General features: G+C 40.8%; 1 protein-coding gene across 4 annotated transcripts in view; it reads left to right on the top strand.

Annotated features, from left to right (window-relative positions):
* Positions 1–17,428, top strand: part of trc (Serine/threonine-protein kinase tricornered) — a 145,062-nt gene that overhangs the window by 103,474 nt on the left and 24,160 nt on the right. For all 4 annotated transcript variants that reach the window (XM_067756683.1, XM_067756684.1, XM_067756681.1 and 1 more), the window contains 3 exons: positions 16,481–16,690; positions 16,751–16,857; positions 16,920–17,404. In XM_067756683.1, coding sequence (XP_067612784.1) covers positions 16,481–16,690; positions 16,751–16,857; positions 16,920–17,404 — 802 coding nt within the window. The remainder of the gene's footprint in view (positions 1–16,480; positions 16,691–16,750; positions 16,858–16,919; positions 17,405–17,428) is intronic.

The raw sequence follows: 17,428 nt of genomic DNA, 5'->3' as shown, positions 1-17,428 counted from the left end.
AATAGAGAGATGTCAGAAGAGAGTCCTATTGCGAAGTCATATTGGGCACAGTGAAACAGCCTGCAATTGATATCCGGTTGCACGCATCGAATATGGGAGAGAGGATGGTCAATGGAAGAGGAAACTGGTAGTTGTTCCATGGAAAAGGATTCCTGATGTCCTTAGTGATATACACAAGGGCCCAAGTGGAGGTCACCTTGGAAGACGCTCGAGAAATTTAAGCAGAGATGTTATTGGGTTGGTTGCCGGCAGTCGGTCACTGAGTGGAAAGCCAACTGCGAGGTTTGCAGTAGAGAAAAGGGGCCAAACCCCTAAGTCGTGGCCAGATGAAGCAGTATATTTCAGGTGCACCATTTGAGAGGATCGCGAATGATATCGAAGGTCCATTTCCTACTGGCAACCGCGGAAAGAAATACGTACTGGTGCTTATGGATTATTTCAGCAAATGGCCAGAGCAGAAGTGTTTACAAACAATTGGATTGCAAGGTATGGTGTACCAATGGAGTTACATTCTGACCAAGGCAGGAACTTTGAATCAGGTGTGTTCCAAGAAATGTGCAAGACATTGGGCATTAGAAAAACTGGGACAACTGCATTGCATCCTCAGTTCGTTGGTATGGTGGAACGATTCAATAGAACCTTGAAGGAGCACTTAATGAAAGTAGTGGCCAAGTTCAATAAAGAGTGGGATACACAGTCTCTCTGTTGACATCGTTGACGAAGGTTGTTTCGCTCTCTGCTACCGTTTCGTTTAATTCAACGTGCTTTAATATAAGCTTACATTAAAATAAACTCTATGCGCAAGTGCATACCAAGTTAAAAGTACAATTTATTCTATACCTATATATAGTGAAATAAAATTCCCAAACGCGGTGTCGATTCGTGTGATGAAGACCACGGGTCTTCATCGAAAACGCGGAAAGCCATGGCAAAAGATACACCCATACATAACTACTGGGCTCCTCTACAAATGATAGATGATGAAAGTCAAGGTATTGATCTGGATTCACAAGCTGAAAACATCATTGAAAAGAAAAGAGTATTCGTGCCGCCAATAAAAGTGCTAACTCAAAATAGTGCATCAGGTCTTAAACTGCTTGAAGAAAAAATAATTACAAACTATGGTGTTAAGAAAATCTCGTTGGGACTGAAAATTATTTGCGAATCAATTGAAGTATATAACCTGACCAGGGATATGCTTAAAGAAGGAGAATTCCAATTTTTTTCCCATGATCAAAAAGAAAAGCGCCTCTTTAAAGTGACTCTCTGTGGTCTCGACGGCAGAACAAATGACGATATTAAATTCGAACTCATTGCACGTGGTCTTAAATGTCAAAAAGTAAAGGCCGTCACAAGAGTTTACAACAATTACACTGATACTATTTATGTTACTAGCTTCGAGAATGGTTCCGTGAAGCTCAATGAGCTTCGGACAAAAGCCAAGTCTCTCTTTCGTACAATAGTTAAGTGGGAATTTCAGAGAAAACTGAAGAATAAACCAGTTCAATGCCGAAACTGTCAAATGTTTGGCCACTGAGAGAAGAACTGTAATGTTAAATCAAACTGTTCGAACTGCGCTGGAAAGCATAAAACGTCTGAATGTCTCTCTCCAAATATTGAACGCTGCGCAAACTGCAATGCCAGCCATAAATCGGCCACCGTGGTGTGATGGTAGCGTGCTCCGCCTATCACACCGTATGCCCTGGGTTCGCACCCCGGGCAAAGCAACATCAAAATTTTAGAAATAAGGTTTTTCAATTAGAAGAAAATTTTTCTAAGCGGGGTCGCCCCTCGGCAGTGTTTGGCAAGCGCTCCGGGTGTATTTCTGCCATGAAAAGCTCTCAGTGAAAACTCATCTGCCTTGCAGATGCCGTTCGGAGTCGGCATAAAACATGTAGGTCCCGTCCGGCCAATTTGTAGGGAAAATCAAGAGGAGCACGACGCAAATTGGAAGAGAAGCTCGGCCTTAGATCTCCTCGGAGGTTATTGCGCCTTACATTTATTTATTTATTTGTCTTGTCCAAATCGTGACGCTTATCTCAAAATAAGAGAAAGAGCAAATCCCAAAAACAATCGAAAAGGGATCACTATTAAAACAAATCATACACATGTCTTCAATGCTCAGTCGTTCCCACTGCTTACGACACACGTCAACAAACATTCAACACCTAAAGAGAGAGTTCCAGTACCTCCAGTATGGTCGCATCGTACATTAGCTGAGAAGCAATCAAAAAGCAGCTTGTTTACAGAGGAAGAGATAACTAGCCCCACTTTAGATATACTCTCTGAATTAAAGTTATGTAAATCTAAAGAGGACCAATTTCATGTTATTACACAGGTAGCTGTGAAATATCTGTATAAAAATTCAGTTTAATGGTTGTTGTTTCACCTCTAAATGTTATAACGTGGAACTGTAGAAGTATCCGAAATAAAATAACCGAGTTTTTTGATTTTCTTGTAAGGAACAAAATTGACATTTGCTTACTGTCCGAAACCTGGCTGAAAAGTAATGATAAACTTTATCACTCCCACTATTACTGCTTGCGTAACGACCGGGAAAACAGAAATGGTGGTGGCGTAGCCATTATAATACATAAATCTGTTAAGTGTACTCTGTTACCGAAAATACAAACTACTGTGATCGAAAATATTGGTATAGAAATTACATTTACAAATAATACAAAGGTATGTTTTTTTAGTGTGTATTTTCCTGGGGGATCAAGATCAAGTGATGTCGGTCGCATATTTAAAGCAGATTTGAGAAAATTGTTTAACCAAAATACAAAATTTGTTCACCCCTATTCTGCATTTCGATTACGTTCCCGTTCTCCGCTCCGCTTTAATCGAAGTTTGGTATTCTGCATTACGACGGAATCGTAAAGAGAAGAGGAAGAGCAAATGATTTTTCGAAATCAGCTGTTTGTACGGAATGTGTGAACATTGGAACAAAATAAATTAAAGAAAATTTGTAAAAACACTGAAAAACGTTCATATTTTATTATCCACGCCATTTTGTACAAAAATAAGCAATAGAATATATTGCCGCAGTGTTATATTTTTTTGAATGAAATGCTTTCATAATTATAAGTGTGCTTTTGTCGTACTTTTGGTCAATTCCCTGTCGTGGCCACCAAGTTTTGTTAAAACGGATTCCTGCACGAATATAGTTGACATTTTCTGAATTTTAAGGATGCTAATTTCATTGCACTGGCCTAAAATACTTTATAAAGGTTTATTTATTCCTTCCGCAAGGATTGTTTACGTTTTCGCTTCACCTTCCTCTACGCCGGCAGCTTGCTTTGGCATATAACTGGACCCAACGAACAGACACAAATTATAGCTGTCTATTATTATGGAATCAATAGCCGCGGCATATTTGTGGAGTTGGAAAGCAACGCATACGAAAATGGCCAGACGATAATGGAAAGGCAAATATTGCGACATTTGTGTAATCCATTTGAGATGAGTGACGAATTGTAAGAAATTGAACTTAAAAGTGGTAAAGTTTAAAGACTTATTCTTTTATTTAGGTTCAAAAAAACTCTGGACTTAACAAGGATGCTTTCAAGTATGTGTTAGATACTTTTGCGGGGCAAATACGTCCAAGGACTTCGACATCGACATGTTGTTTTTGGCCTGGAAACATATAAAAAACAATCATCATCAAGCCTTCTACGTTTGTTAACAAGTTTTACTTACATTTTTGTTAAAATTCTGTTATAAATTAATAAAAAAATAAAAAGAAAATATTTTTCCGCCAACTAATTTGCAACTTAGAAAAACGGAACTACGATCGAAATGCAGAATACAAAAAATCGAACGATTCGAAGTTGGATCGAAAGAGATTGGAACACAGAATACCAAAATTGCCAAATCGGAAAAATTCCAATCCAAGTCGAAATGCAGAATAGGGCTGGTTGTCTGCGGCGACTTTATTAGTAGACACCGTGACTGTGGTTGTTTGAGGGCAAATTCTTGGGGAAATATTCTACACGAAATGAGCATAACTCTACCTATTTCCATTTTATACACACAAGACCTCACATACATTCCTGCTGCTGCAAGATCAAACCCGTCAACTCTTGATCTTGTGATCTCAAATATACCCCATATCATAACTGCACCTACAGCGGTAAACAGCTTAAGCTCTGATCATCTTCCGGTTATGTTTAAGATAAATGATTCCACGAGCCCGTCTCCTCCCATACAATTTGACTTTAAAAACGCAAATTGGAAGCTATACACTAAAGTACTACATAATTCGCTGCGAGATGTGTCATTGGATCTTGATTCCATTAACGACAAATCCCAAATCGATTACCGCCGTCATTGGGGTCGATATAGAGTCCCAATTGACTTTGAAATGATGAAAACATACACCCGTTTAGTCAACATAGAAATTTTGCATCACAGAAATAATTCATGGTCAGAAAAATTGAGTGAACTTGAACATAGATCTAAACCCTTCTGGAATTTAACAAAGGTCCTAAGGAAAAGTCCCTAGGAATTCCACAACTAATCTCTGAAAGCGAAATTATTTATACAAATGAGAGAAAAGCGGCATTGTTCTCTGAAAGCTTTTGCGAGTATCACAAAGTTGCGGAAAACTTAGGTACGCAAAGCAATGCTAATTTGGTCACTTCTGCTATAAGTGACTTCGATCGTCTTGTAATAAATACCCCTAGTTCTTACTATGTAGATTCCAAAACTGTATCATATATCATTGGTCAGCTCCGTACAAGAAAGGCAGCTGGAATTGATGACATCAAAAACGTGATGATAAAGTACTTTTCTAAAAGTACAATCGATTATTTAACCTTTTTAATTAATTCGTGCCTTAAAATACAATACTTTCCTGACACTTGGAAAGTCGCAAACGTTATTCACAAAGCAGGTAAACCAAAAAATCTTGTTACTAGCTATCGACAAATCAGCCTATTAAATAGCCTAAAGCATATAAAACTAAACTTTAATGCAAAAAAATCCACTGCCCTCGTATCCTTAGATGAAGGCCTTTGATACTATGTGGCATGATGGTTTAATTTATAAGTTAATTAACTACGGGTTTCCGCCGCATTTGATCGCAACTATTAGAAGCTTTTTAACTAATAGATATTTTTGTGTACAAGTTGGCAATGAGTTTAGTGACCTTAAACTAATTCCTGCTGGGGTTCCTCAAGGATCAGTTATTGGCCCCATTTTCTATATAATCTACTGCTCAGATATACCAACATTACCTGGTTGTAACTACGCAATGTATGCAGATGACATTGCTATTTTTAATTCCCATGAGTTTGGTGAAAAGTCTGTGGAAATACTACAGTATTCTCTAAACATTAAACTATTTGTGTAAATGGAGAGTTAAAGTCAACGTTAACAAATCTCAAGCCCTCTTTTTCACAAGAAAAAGAAGTTCTTGTTACTATCACAATTCTAAACCAAATATATTGTTACGAATATTAGCAAAACTAAGGGGTGCTGCTATCGTCTCTAAGCCAATGCTAAGCAGTGACGTGAATTCACATCCATAGATCAATCATTATGTATCTACATAAACGAAACAATAATTGCGTCTACACATATGTACCATGTACGTATACAAGCAGCGGAGAGTCAATGCACAAACACATGCATATATCTGAGATACTCCTATAAGTATGCAATGAGAAAAACTATCACCCCTATTACGGTATCCAACGAATGCCATCAGCGGGGAATGCGAATCGAATTGAGAAGATCTGGTATTCTCATAACCGATCGGCAATGCAGGTCGCGAATAAAATTTTGTAGATAAAACAGTTCGGTGATTCCCTGCATTCCGATAACCGCAATAGAAACGCAATAGCTGTCATTTGCTCTAAGTGTCATTTGCTAAAAAACTGTTGCGGATTGAAAAGAAAAATTTTACACGCAATAAAGTTAAAATAGAATGGAATTCAATAAAAGGTTAGTTATTTTTTATATTTTTTGGTAAAATTATGTAATAGTGATATTTTTAAACAGAAGTCGCACCACAAATCGCGAACAATTTTCTTTAATGGTTGAACGGATGAAGCTCAACGAGGACATCGCCAAAAACATATCCAAGCAGCCGCCAGACGTACTTTCAGTGTTTTGGACATCCCTAGGCACCGACTTCAATGCGTTGGGACCTCGAACAAAGTCTATTGCTGAGTGGAAAAAAGTAAGAAAATTTTTTACATATAAAAATTTTTGTTAAACTCATGTCAATTTCAGGTATGGTCAGATTTCAAATCTTCCATTAAGAAGAAAATGTCCCACAACCGCACCCAAATGCTAACAACAGGTGGTGGACCAAACACCACAATAAATTTGGCTGCCTTGGAAGAGGAAGTTGCGCAGCTGGTATGTCTAGGTGACGCCATAGCAGGAGTTTCTGGCAGACACTTTGGCACACAACAGAACCTGCCCCTTCATATTGAAAGCGGTGCTAGCGAAACATTCTTAAGTGTAGCGGTGAACAATGCAGAAAGAGAATTGCTGGCAGCGAAGAAAACGGCAGCAAAACACTCCTGCAGCTTCCTCTTCGCAGCCTCAGCAGAGAACACCACGAAGAAGAAGCCAGATGACGTTGTTAAAAACGCAAATTGATTTACAGAAAAAGTTTAACGATAACGTTTCATCTGCAATGAGGTCACAAAAAAGAAAAATGGAAGATTTGACAAAAAGCATCAAAAACATCGAAAAAAGTATAAGCAGCCTGAACAGGAACACTGAACAAATTTGCTCGGTATTAACGGACTTAGTTGCAGAAACTAAAAGGCATAACTTGGCAACTGAAAAGTTATTGCGGGACAAGACTCTAGTAAAGGGGCAACTCTTGCAACTGGAGCTTGAAAGAGTGAATAGTGCGCTACTAAAACCTTCCCTTCCACCTCTCTTGAAAAAAAAAAATTAAAAAAATGATAAAAAAAAATTTCGTTATAAAGAAAATGAAATGATTTAAATATTAAGTGCAATAAAATTTATAAAAAAATAATATTAAAAAATAAGTATGTATATAGTATGAAATGTTTGGCGTGGCCATGAAGGCAGTATTTTTATTTATAATGAAATGAATTTTTTTAATTAATGAAAATAAACAAAAAACTGGCACAATTTATAAAATTTGCAATGTACTATAGTTTAAGTATAGTAAATATTTTACATGTTCATGAAGGCAGTATTTTTATTTATAATAAAATAAAATTGTTTACAAAAAAGCTTGAAGCATTTGATTTCGTAATTCAACTGCTTCACTATAATACCTTTCCGGTTGCTCAATTTCTTGAAAATGAGTTTCTCCGTCCTCCTCATTATTTACGTTATCGAGATACTCATCATGGATATTGTAGTGAATGCGTAAATTGTGAAGTGCTGCAGCTACATTGATTATTTGCACAGCCTTTTCAGGAGAGTAGTGAGTTGCCGTGCAGACAGAAGACATCTACACCAGTTCTTCCAAACACCAATAGTTCTCTCTATAATGTTTCGCCCAGAACTATGCCATTTGTTGAAGCGGCTTTGAGGAGTATTAGGTGCAGGGTTGCGAAAAGGAGTTATAAGCCAGGGGGCAAGACCGTATCCTGCGTCACCTATGAATTTGATATAAAGTTATCGCTGAACAGTAAATTACTATAAAGTTTCTTCTACCTAATAGACGTAGACTTCTATTTCCGCTTTCGTACTGAGCTTGGAAGAATTGTGATACGTCACTGTTACACCAAACGAATGAGTCGTGTGTTGAACCAGGGTATTTCGCGTTAATGTACCGTATACGCTGTTTATAATCACATATCTGAAAAATTACACACATTGATTAAAAATAATACAATAAATATTTAGCACACTTACAACCAGTACGTTAATACTATAAAAACCTTTTCGGTTATAAAATAAATGGGAGTTCGCTCCTGAAGGTTTTGCTATCCTTACGTGCGTACCATCAATGCACATAACAATTCCAGGAATTTTGGATTTATTGAAGAAGTAACTTCGGGATTCCATTTGCTCCTCATCATTCATTTTCAAATTAATCCACTTTTCGCACAATTCCCTTTCCATAATTTCAAGAACCTCTGAAAACACCTTCGACACTGTTGGTTCAGCCATTCCTAGCATGTAGTCTTTACCAACTGCATTCTGATAGCTTCCTTCGGCTAATATTCGCAGACATAACGAAAGCTTTTGTTGGCGACTTATTGCTGTGGATTTAATCACTGGAGGAATATTAATGCAAATTATGCTTAAAAGATGTCTATAAGCGTTTTTATTGACTCGAAATTGTTTAACGAACCTTTAAATAAAAAATGTACACTCGCATGTGTATTAAAATTTTCTTAATTTACCTACTTACTCTATGTCTGCCAGCTCAAAAATGTCCGGTGCCCTATCCCTCACAGATCTTCTAACGCATGCGGTGTTGTTTTCTTCTTCATTTGTCAAAATAAAAAGCAATTGAATCCATACTTTTTTATTTTATATTTATATTTCTATTTTATATTTTTCACGCACAATTTAATCGCAACAAACAATTTTGATTTATTCAAAGAAATGTCAAACAGCTTTTGACACAATCCGCTAGGTGAGTGGGTAAAGCAGTCGTCCGACGTTTATGAGAATGGCACCAATTTCAACAAGTGAGGGGAGTGCGAATCGAATGGCATTCGCGTGAGTGGCATTCGTCGGATACCGTAATAGGCATGTATAAAATTGTGCAATTGTAGTTACAGCTGAGAAGTTTGAGGGCTGCTGGACTAATAGATTCTGGAAGCGCCTAGAAGATGCGAAGGTTGAAATCAAAGAGTATAAAAGGCGGCAATTGTAGAGGCACTGGAATTCAGTTTGATTTGAGTTGTCAAGCAGTTTCGACTAAGACGCTATCTAGCGAGCAAGAGCAGTATTATTTTGAATAGTAGAGTTTCATTTGAGCTATCAATCAGTTTGGTTATTAAGCAAGCTATTCGTTGCACAGTTTGAGTGTTATTGTGAAGTACTTTAATAAAGGCCATTTTGCATAATTACAAATTGGAGTTATTTATTCAACAGTTTAGTGATTCGAACTTAGCAGAGGATTGCAAATAAGAGGATTTGCAAGTAAATTCGTTACAATATGCAATACTGAGGTGCAGTGGTCGACCAATGTCAAATATCTTGGAATTGTACTTGACCCAAAATTACTTTTTAGAGATCACACCCAATATATTCAAACTAAATTTAGTATAGCTCTAAAACTTCTGTATCTGTTAATAAACCGAAAATCTAAGCTAAGTAATGAAAATAAGGCCACAATTGCTAAAGTTATCATTGAAAAAATACAAGTTAAACAAAATACGTTGTTGAAAATGATGTTTGATTTGCCGTGGCATTTTTCAACTACAAAGTTGCACACACAAAACAAAATCAGTCTCGTTTCGGACCGTATTGAAAAAATAACTGAAAAATTTGAACGCCTCTGTGATATATCTACAAATCCACTAATTTACAATCTAAATAACTCCTAGTTTATCATATAATTGAACTGCGTACTATATTTATGAATAGTATTTATAGCTCGTATTAACTTTAATGCAAAAGATACTTACCAAGGTTTTTTTGTCTAAGCTAAATCCTTAGTCTCCTAAGCTAGATTTTTTTCCTTATATCAACTATAAGTTTTAGCAATCGATATATTTTAAACTCACTTATAATCCTATAGTTGTAAGGTTTATTTAAGAATCCATATCATATAAAACCGTGAATTTAAAAAGTTTAAATAAATTGAATTGAATTGAGTGGATACACACATATCCTTATTCTTGATTGCTTACCGATCGGCAGTGCATGAGACAACGAGCCAAACTCCCGCAAAGGTAATTTTTGGCAATGACCTTCGACTGCCAGCTGACTTGAAGTTTGGGATAAATGCCGATGCGGAGAGAAATGCCAGGAAATCCGCTGGTGTCTTAGAAGAAATGAGAGAAATACACGATCGTGTAAGACAACGAACCAGGATTATGAGTGACAAGGTAAGGTTAGGTTGAACTGGCCGGTCCATGAGGAGCTTACATAGACTGAATGAGTCCGTAGTGTTACCAGAAGTTTATTTTAAAGACCAAACTGAAAGCCCCTATCAAAAACCAGGACCTATTTTTAAAATAACTCCCTCCTTTCGGCAAATACTAGAAGCTTTCTAGAACATAAGTGAGTGACAAGATATAAGCCAGATACGATAAAGCAATTAATTTGGAAGGTTCCTGGAACGAGATTTGGTGCTGTTATACAACCCACAACGTAAGAAAGGTTTGTCCCCGAAATTTCAGTGTAAATGGGAAGGCCCATAAAAAGTTGCAAAACGGATCAACGATGTTGTTTACCGCATACAAACCACTGGCAAAACACGAAACAAAAAGAAAGTGGTTTATTTGTAAAGGCTAGCAGCGTTTAGATCGGAAACGAGAGAAATAAGTCATCATCCAGTGAGTTTTCTAGCTCCGTATCACGCTCAATTTTCACGGGAATGCTCTGGATCACAGCGAGACTTGAGAAGCAGAGGTCGTAATATTTTTGTACACGTGAGTTGTGATAGGCAGATGTCGCCATTGTATTTCATTTAACACATACGGCTAAAGCCCAACAGATATACATACATTTATATAGCTAAACAACCAAGTATGAGATACAAGTTCTAACCTAAAGCTACGATTACTGTTCTATGGTGGTGTTTTTTCTTCAGTTCGAAATTTATTTGTGTTATGCGCGGCTGTTATTGTTGTTGTTTTAGTGATAAGGATACTCACCGAAGTTTTTGGGAGTGCTACCGATGTTGATGATCTTTTGCCGGATATAGTGGATCCGCTTCGCTCCGGTAACAAGCACCATTAAGGTGCTAGCCCTACATCTCGGGAACGATTTAATGTGATCACAATGAGTATTCTAGGCCATCCTGCCCCTGCTAAAAATGTGCATGATACATTCATATTTAGTAGTACCACTCTCGCCATTTTCGATTTTTCAGGGATGACAAAAGTGGACAGAGACAGATTAAAGACGTGCCACAGGTGATTTAGAAATTATAGAGAACTTTGGCCCATAATTCCCTCACTGGGGTAGGCACCTTGTCGTTGGTGTGAGGGCTTAGCCGTTTAGGACTGACATATACGCCGTTTCGCCTCATAGGAGGGCGGCGGGATGTCGGTGACCAAGAACTACCAACCCCCTAATCCAGGGTGTTATGCGGACCGTGCCTATTGGACGATTTGCAGCCAGGGGATAAATTCGGCTGTATTCGAACGGAGCCTTCCCGATACCGGGCCACCTCGGGAAGTATTAATGGCCTTACCACAGTAAGGGCGCTGCTGTGGCGGAAGGTTCTTTCCCCGTATATAATACTGGACCGCTGAGCCCGCCTTGTCGGGCAGGTGGTCGTACGACCAAGATGAACGACTCATTACATGACTGTAATAAGGACGATGTAAAGAGGAGGACTGAGTCGCAATCCAAGGACGACAAATACGAATTAAGCGATGCGTCGGACTCGGGGAGCGATAGTAGTGCTGATTCAAAGAACTCCGTGTTGGAGAAGCACACAAATGAAAACGGAGTAGAAGAGTGGAGAAGGGTACGGAGCAGAGGAAGTAAAAGAGCTCTCTCGTAGTACCGTGCAGCACTAAGAATTGTACAACGCTTGGGAGCAGTGGTCGACCCAACAGAAGTGGAGATCGAGCGCTTGGAATGGGCCCATGAAGTGGTAGAAGTAGGTCGAAGGCAGTTCAAAAGGTTTGCTGCGAGAAACCCTCGGTTCTGCAACCGGTACGAGGAGGAAGACGCGTAGAATGGCAGAATGAAGAGGCAACGTTCGGCGGAAGGCGACAAGCCTGCTTTCAAGAGGCACAAAGGACCCAGTCCTAGAGCCGTGAGGCAGGGCAGTCGCATAGACAAGACAAGTAGGCCCAAAGCTGTAAGACAGATGGGCTCCAATAGCGAGGTAGCAACTACCTCGAAAGCTGCGAGTCAGAGGGAAGTTCCAATTACGGAAGTAGGAGATAAGCCAAAGGGAGATAACGCTAAGACTCCGGCTTTCTCGGAGGCGCTAAAGGGAGTTAACGCTAAGACTCCGGCTTTCTCGGAGGTGCCAAAGGGAGATAACACTAAGACTCCTGCTTTTCCCGAGAAGATGAGTGATGTGGCAAAGCAGTCACTGACTGTGGCGCTGGTTGATCGTAGCAGTCCTTTCGGACAAATGACTACTGAAAGGTGGAGATCTGTGGAAAGGGAGCTTATTAGCTTAATGCTTAAGATGATGCGGGAACAACCAAGTAAGCCCCTTCCAACCTTTGATTCGGGGGAATGGTATAATGGTGTGAAGGTGATAGCGTGCAACAACATCGCGAGCTTGCGGTGGCTGGAGGAAGTGGTTCCAAACCTCCAAAGGCAAGGCACGAACGCGCGGTTTCAGGTGGTGGATAAAGCGCAAATCCCCACGGTACCAAAAGTTAAGGTATGGATACCATGCGCGATGAAGTCGGAGGATACACTGCGACTTCTGCAGAATCAGAATCCGAAAATGCCGACACAGGATTGGAAGGTACTTACTGTATTTCGGCCTACCGAGGATGGTCAGTTCTACATCTTCCAAATAAACAAGCAGGCAGAGGATATTTTGTACACGCAGCTTGGCAAAATGTCCTTTGGCACTGGCAAAATTTACATGCGACTCAGGAAAAGAAGTCCCGAGGATAAAAACCCTAACACGCTAGAGGTGGGCGAAGTCGAAAAGGACCTCAAAAGCCTAAGGGAAAAAAGACAGGTGGAGAAGAGGACCAACCGCTAAATGGTGCTGTGACTCGCACAGAGGAACACCCGGCACAACAGTCACGAGAGGCTGAAGGGGGCCTCGAATACTCTAAACCAAAAGGGCGGGCAAGGGGAGGACGACGATGTCAAGACGAAGGTGCTGGAGGGGGACAAACAGCCCAATGATGCTGCATTCATATATGCTGCCTAATTACACCACTGATGATCTCGTGGCGGTGGCCGTTGAGCAAAAGAATAAGCAGGCATTTATCCTGGCGTCCTGCTACATGGCCCATGCTGCGGAGGTTCCACCGATGGAGTGCAAAAGGCTAGTACAGGAGGAAGGGCGCAAAGGACGGTTGGCCATAGGCGCAGATGCAAACGCGCACCACAATGCGTGGGGAGGAGCAGATACGAACGAGAGAGGCGAATCTCTGTTTTGTTACATCCTGCAAACCAATTTGCAGGTAGCCAACAGGGGAAATGTCCCTACATATATTGGTCCAACATCCAGCAATGTTCTGGATATTACATTGAGCGCCGAGCGTGATATATCAAGGTATGATTGGATGGTTCTTGATAGACCATCCTTCTCCGACCATGCGTATATCAGCTTCAGCATCCCCCTAAAGAGGGTAGAGAAGGGAGGAACCTTTAGAAACCCTAGGTCAACGAACTGGACTATATTCCAGAAACACGTAGAAACAAAACTGGGACAACCCAAAGATGTTGCTAATGTAGAGGAACTGGAGGTGTCGAATGAATTCCTAACAAGGACGCTTATGACTGCGTATAACAAAGCTTGCCCTCTAAGAAGATTCAGAGGAAAAGCAAAGCCGCCATGGTGGAGCAATGAGCTGAGTCTTCTAAGAAGACAGGTAAAAGAAATGTTTAAGCTCGCAAAGACCGCGGAAAGCGAAGCGTGTCGGGACGAGTACAGGGATCTACTGAGGATTTACAAGCTTGAAATTACCAGGGCGAAGAGAAACTCATGGACAAGTTTCTGTACGGATATAGAGTGCTCCAGCGAAACAGCACGGTTGAAAAAAGTCCTAGCAAAGGGAAACATAATCCAGGGACTATTAAAGAAGGAATGGTCACGTAGTAGTGAGGAATCCCTTGAGGTGCTTCCCGATACACATTTCCCATCGGGAGACGGTTTAGAAGAGCCATCAGACATCACTCACACTTCGACCACGGAGCTAGTAGTGCCGGGCTTGGTGACCGATACCAAGATCGAGTGGGCAGTGAAGACGTTTTCTAAGTATAAATCGCCGGGCCCAGGTATATTCCCGGCCATGCTACAAGTCTCAAGTAGGGCGGTCGTGGAATGGCTTAAAATAATATTCGATGGGTGCATAAGACTGAATCATGTACCGCACTCTTGGAGAACTGCTCGTGTAGCTTTTCTACCAAAGGCGGGGAAGATCGGTCACGTGTATCCCAAAGACTATAGACTCATTAGCTTAACATCATTTCTGCTGATATATGTGTACATAAAGTCCTACGTGGATGAAAAGCTGCTCTCCACAACACAGCATGCGTACACCAAAGGCAAGTCGGTAGACACCGCATTGCATAGGGTGGTAATAAATCCCTGGAATATAAGGAGTATGCTCTAGGAGTCTTCTTGGACATTGCCGGGGCTTTCATTAATGTTGCAAAATGGGCGATTATGGATGGTCTTAATTACATTAAAGTACATCCTGCCTTAGTCAGATGGATCGGCTGCATGTTAAATTGCAGAAAGATTACATCACAATGGGGATTGTACGAGGCCACGAAATCAGAGGACAGGGGCACGCCGCAGGGAGGGGTACTATCACCTCTGCTGTGGACGCTGGTCATCAACCAACTGCTCAGGCAATTCGATGAGGGACCCGTAAAAGTTACGGCTTACGCAGATGACGTTGCAATTGTCATAAGTGGAAAGTGCCTTCCAACGATTAGTTCTTTGATGGATCGGGCGCTTCGGGATATTCATACCTTGACATCTAATGTCGGGTTGAAAGTCAATGCGGAGAAGACGGATATGGTCTTGTTTACAAAGAGGTACAAGGTCCCAAATTGGACCAGGCCTAAGTTAGGAGGGGTGGCCTTACAGGAGAAACCTTGCACAAAATATCTAGGAATCATCCTAGACAGTAAGCTGTCATGGAAGCTCAACGTAGAGGAGAGGGTCAAGAAGGCCTCAACGGCACTCTATGCATGTAAAAGAATGCTGGGGTGTACGTGGGGCCTATCGCCCTCTCTTTCTCATTGGGTTTTAACAGCGATTGTAAGCCCTATTCTATACTATGGAGTTCTTGTTTGGTGGAAATCCACACAAAAAACAACATACCTCAAAAATTAGAGGGGATATGCAGACTATCGATGCTTAGCATTACGGGAGCCCTCAAAACAACCCCGACGGCTGCACTGTATGCCATTCTGCACATCCCACCTGTAGACCTGGTAGCAAAGAAGAAAGCGTTAACGACCGCAACCAGGCTCGGTGCTTCGGGGCAGCTTGAGCGCCGACCATATGGCCATGGTAGTATAACGTCATCAATCACAAGACGAACAGACTACATGATTCCCTATCTGCGCTTCAAGGGAGATCTTAAGGCTACAATAGAGGTGGACGGTTGACGCAAGGGTGCGCAAATGGCGGACGAGGCGATACATGTGTACACAGATGGTTCCAAAGTAGTGGAAGGAGTAGGGTCTGCGATATACTGCGCTGATACGGAAATAAGCAGATCCTACAGGCTGCCTGATTACTGTAGCGTTTTCCAAGCGGAAATATTAGCCGTAACCAAAACAGTAAAAACCCTGGAAGAGAATAGCTTAAGCTGCAACCGTGTTAACTTTATATTGACATTCAAGCAGCAATTAAGGCAATAATCTCGCATAGCACAGCATCTAAATGCGTGTTAGAGTGTAAGCAGACTCTGGAGAGAATCGGGACAGGGAGAAGCATACATCTATATTGGGTCCCAGGGCATATGGGAATAGATGGGAATGAAAAAGCGGACGAACCAGCTAAAAAGGGTGCATCCCTTGAAGCTTGCTCCGTAGATGTCCCAATTAGATTGGGCGAGATTAAGCGAATGCGAGAGGTGCACATGATCGACCAAGCGGGAAAGGCGTGGGTTCAAGCGCAGGGCTGTAAAGTGTCGAAGATTATGTGTAGGTCTTACAACCTTAGACTAACACAGTTGCTTCTATCATTAAAAAGAGAAGACTGTAGACTCACGACGGGTATTCTGACTGGACACTGCTTTCTGGCGGCACATGCCTTTAAATTAGGCTTGGTCAGTGATAGCAGATGTAGGAAGTGCGGGTTGGATGAGGAAACGATCGAGCACGTTCTGTGCTCGTGCCCTGCACTTGCCAGGCTAAGACTCCAGCTATTAGGAGTGATACAGCTGTCAGATCTAGAAGCAGCAAGTGGCTTAAGTCCTAGGAAGCTTCTAGTATTTACCAAGAGGGCGAAGTTATTTTATAACATAGGTCCTGGTTTTTGATAGGGTTTTTCAGTTTGGTCGTTAAAACAAACTTCTGGTAACACTACGGACTCAATCAGTCTATGTGAGGTCCTCATGGACCGCCAGTTCAACCTACCTACCTTGGCCCATAATTTGCTAACACTAACACAAAAAATGTTAAAAATTGCGACTGAAGTTAAAACGTGTTTCTTTCTATTTTTTATTAATTTAAAAAGGATCCCGTCAATTTGTATTTAATAATGGAGTTTCTGCCGGGCGGAGATATGATGACGTTATTAATGAAAAAGGATACACTGTCGGAAGAATGCACACAGTTCTATATTAGCGAGACTGCCTTGGCTATTGATTCAATTCATAAATTGGGATTCATTCACAGGGATATCAAGCCCGATAACTTACTACTCGATGCACGTGGACACCTAAAAGTAACACTAAAATAATAATATCCATACTTTACAATACTAATGATCAACAATTAATTGTAGCTCTCGGACTTTGGACTTTGTACAGGTCTAAAAAAATCACATCGCACCGACTTTTACAGAGATCTTTCACAAGCTAAGCCATCTGATTTCATTGGAACTTGCGCTAGGTAACTATATAACTGTATAACATACTAATATATTTTGTGGTTATTTCTTATTCTCTTTCTAGTCCAATGGACTCAAAACGTCGTGCAGAATCGTGGAAACGCAATCGGCGAGCTTTGGCATACAGTACAGTTGGAACGCCTGATTACATTGCCCCTGAAGTTTTCTTACAAACAGGCTATGGACCGGCGTGTGATTGGTGGTCATTAGGCGTAATAATGTATGAAATGCTGATGGGTTATCCACCATTTTGTTCCGACAACCCACAGGATACTTACCGGAAAGTGATGAACTGGCGTGAAACTTTGATATTTCCGCCCGAAATACCTATCTCTGAAGAAGCGAAAGAAACAATTGTTAAATTTTGTTGTGAAGCCGATCGTCGGTTAGGTTCGCAACGTGGTCTTGAAGATTTAAAATCAGTGCCGTTTTTTAAAGGAGTAGATTGGGAACATATTCGCGAACGCCCTGCCGCCATTCCAGTCGATGTAAGATCTATTGACGATACGTCCAATTTCGACGAATTTCCCGATGTTTCTTTAGAAATCCGTAAGTTTTTTTTCTACATGTCAT

This window comes from Eurosta solidaginis, chromosome 5 (assembly GCF_040869045.1).
Source record: "Eurosta solidaginis isolate ZX-2024a chromosome 5, ASM4086904v1, whole genome shotgun sequence".
Lineage (NCBI taxonomy): Eukaryota > Metazoa > Arthropoda > Insecta > Diptera > Tephritidae > Eurosta > Eurosta solidaginis.
Note: the sequence above shows the minus strand (reverse complement) of the source record. Positions and strands in the feature narration are given on the sequence as shown.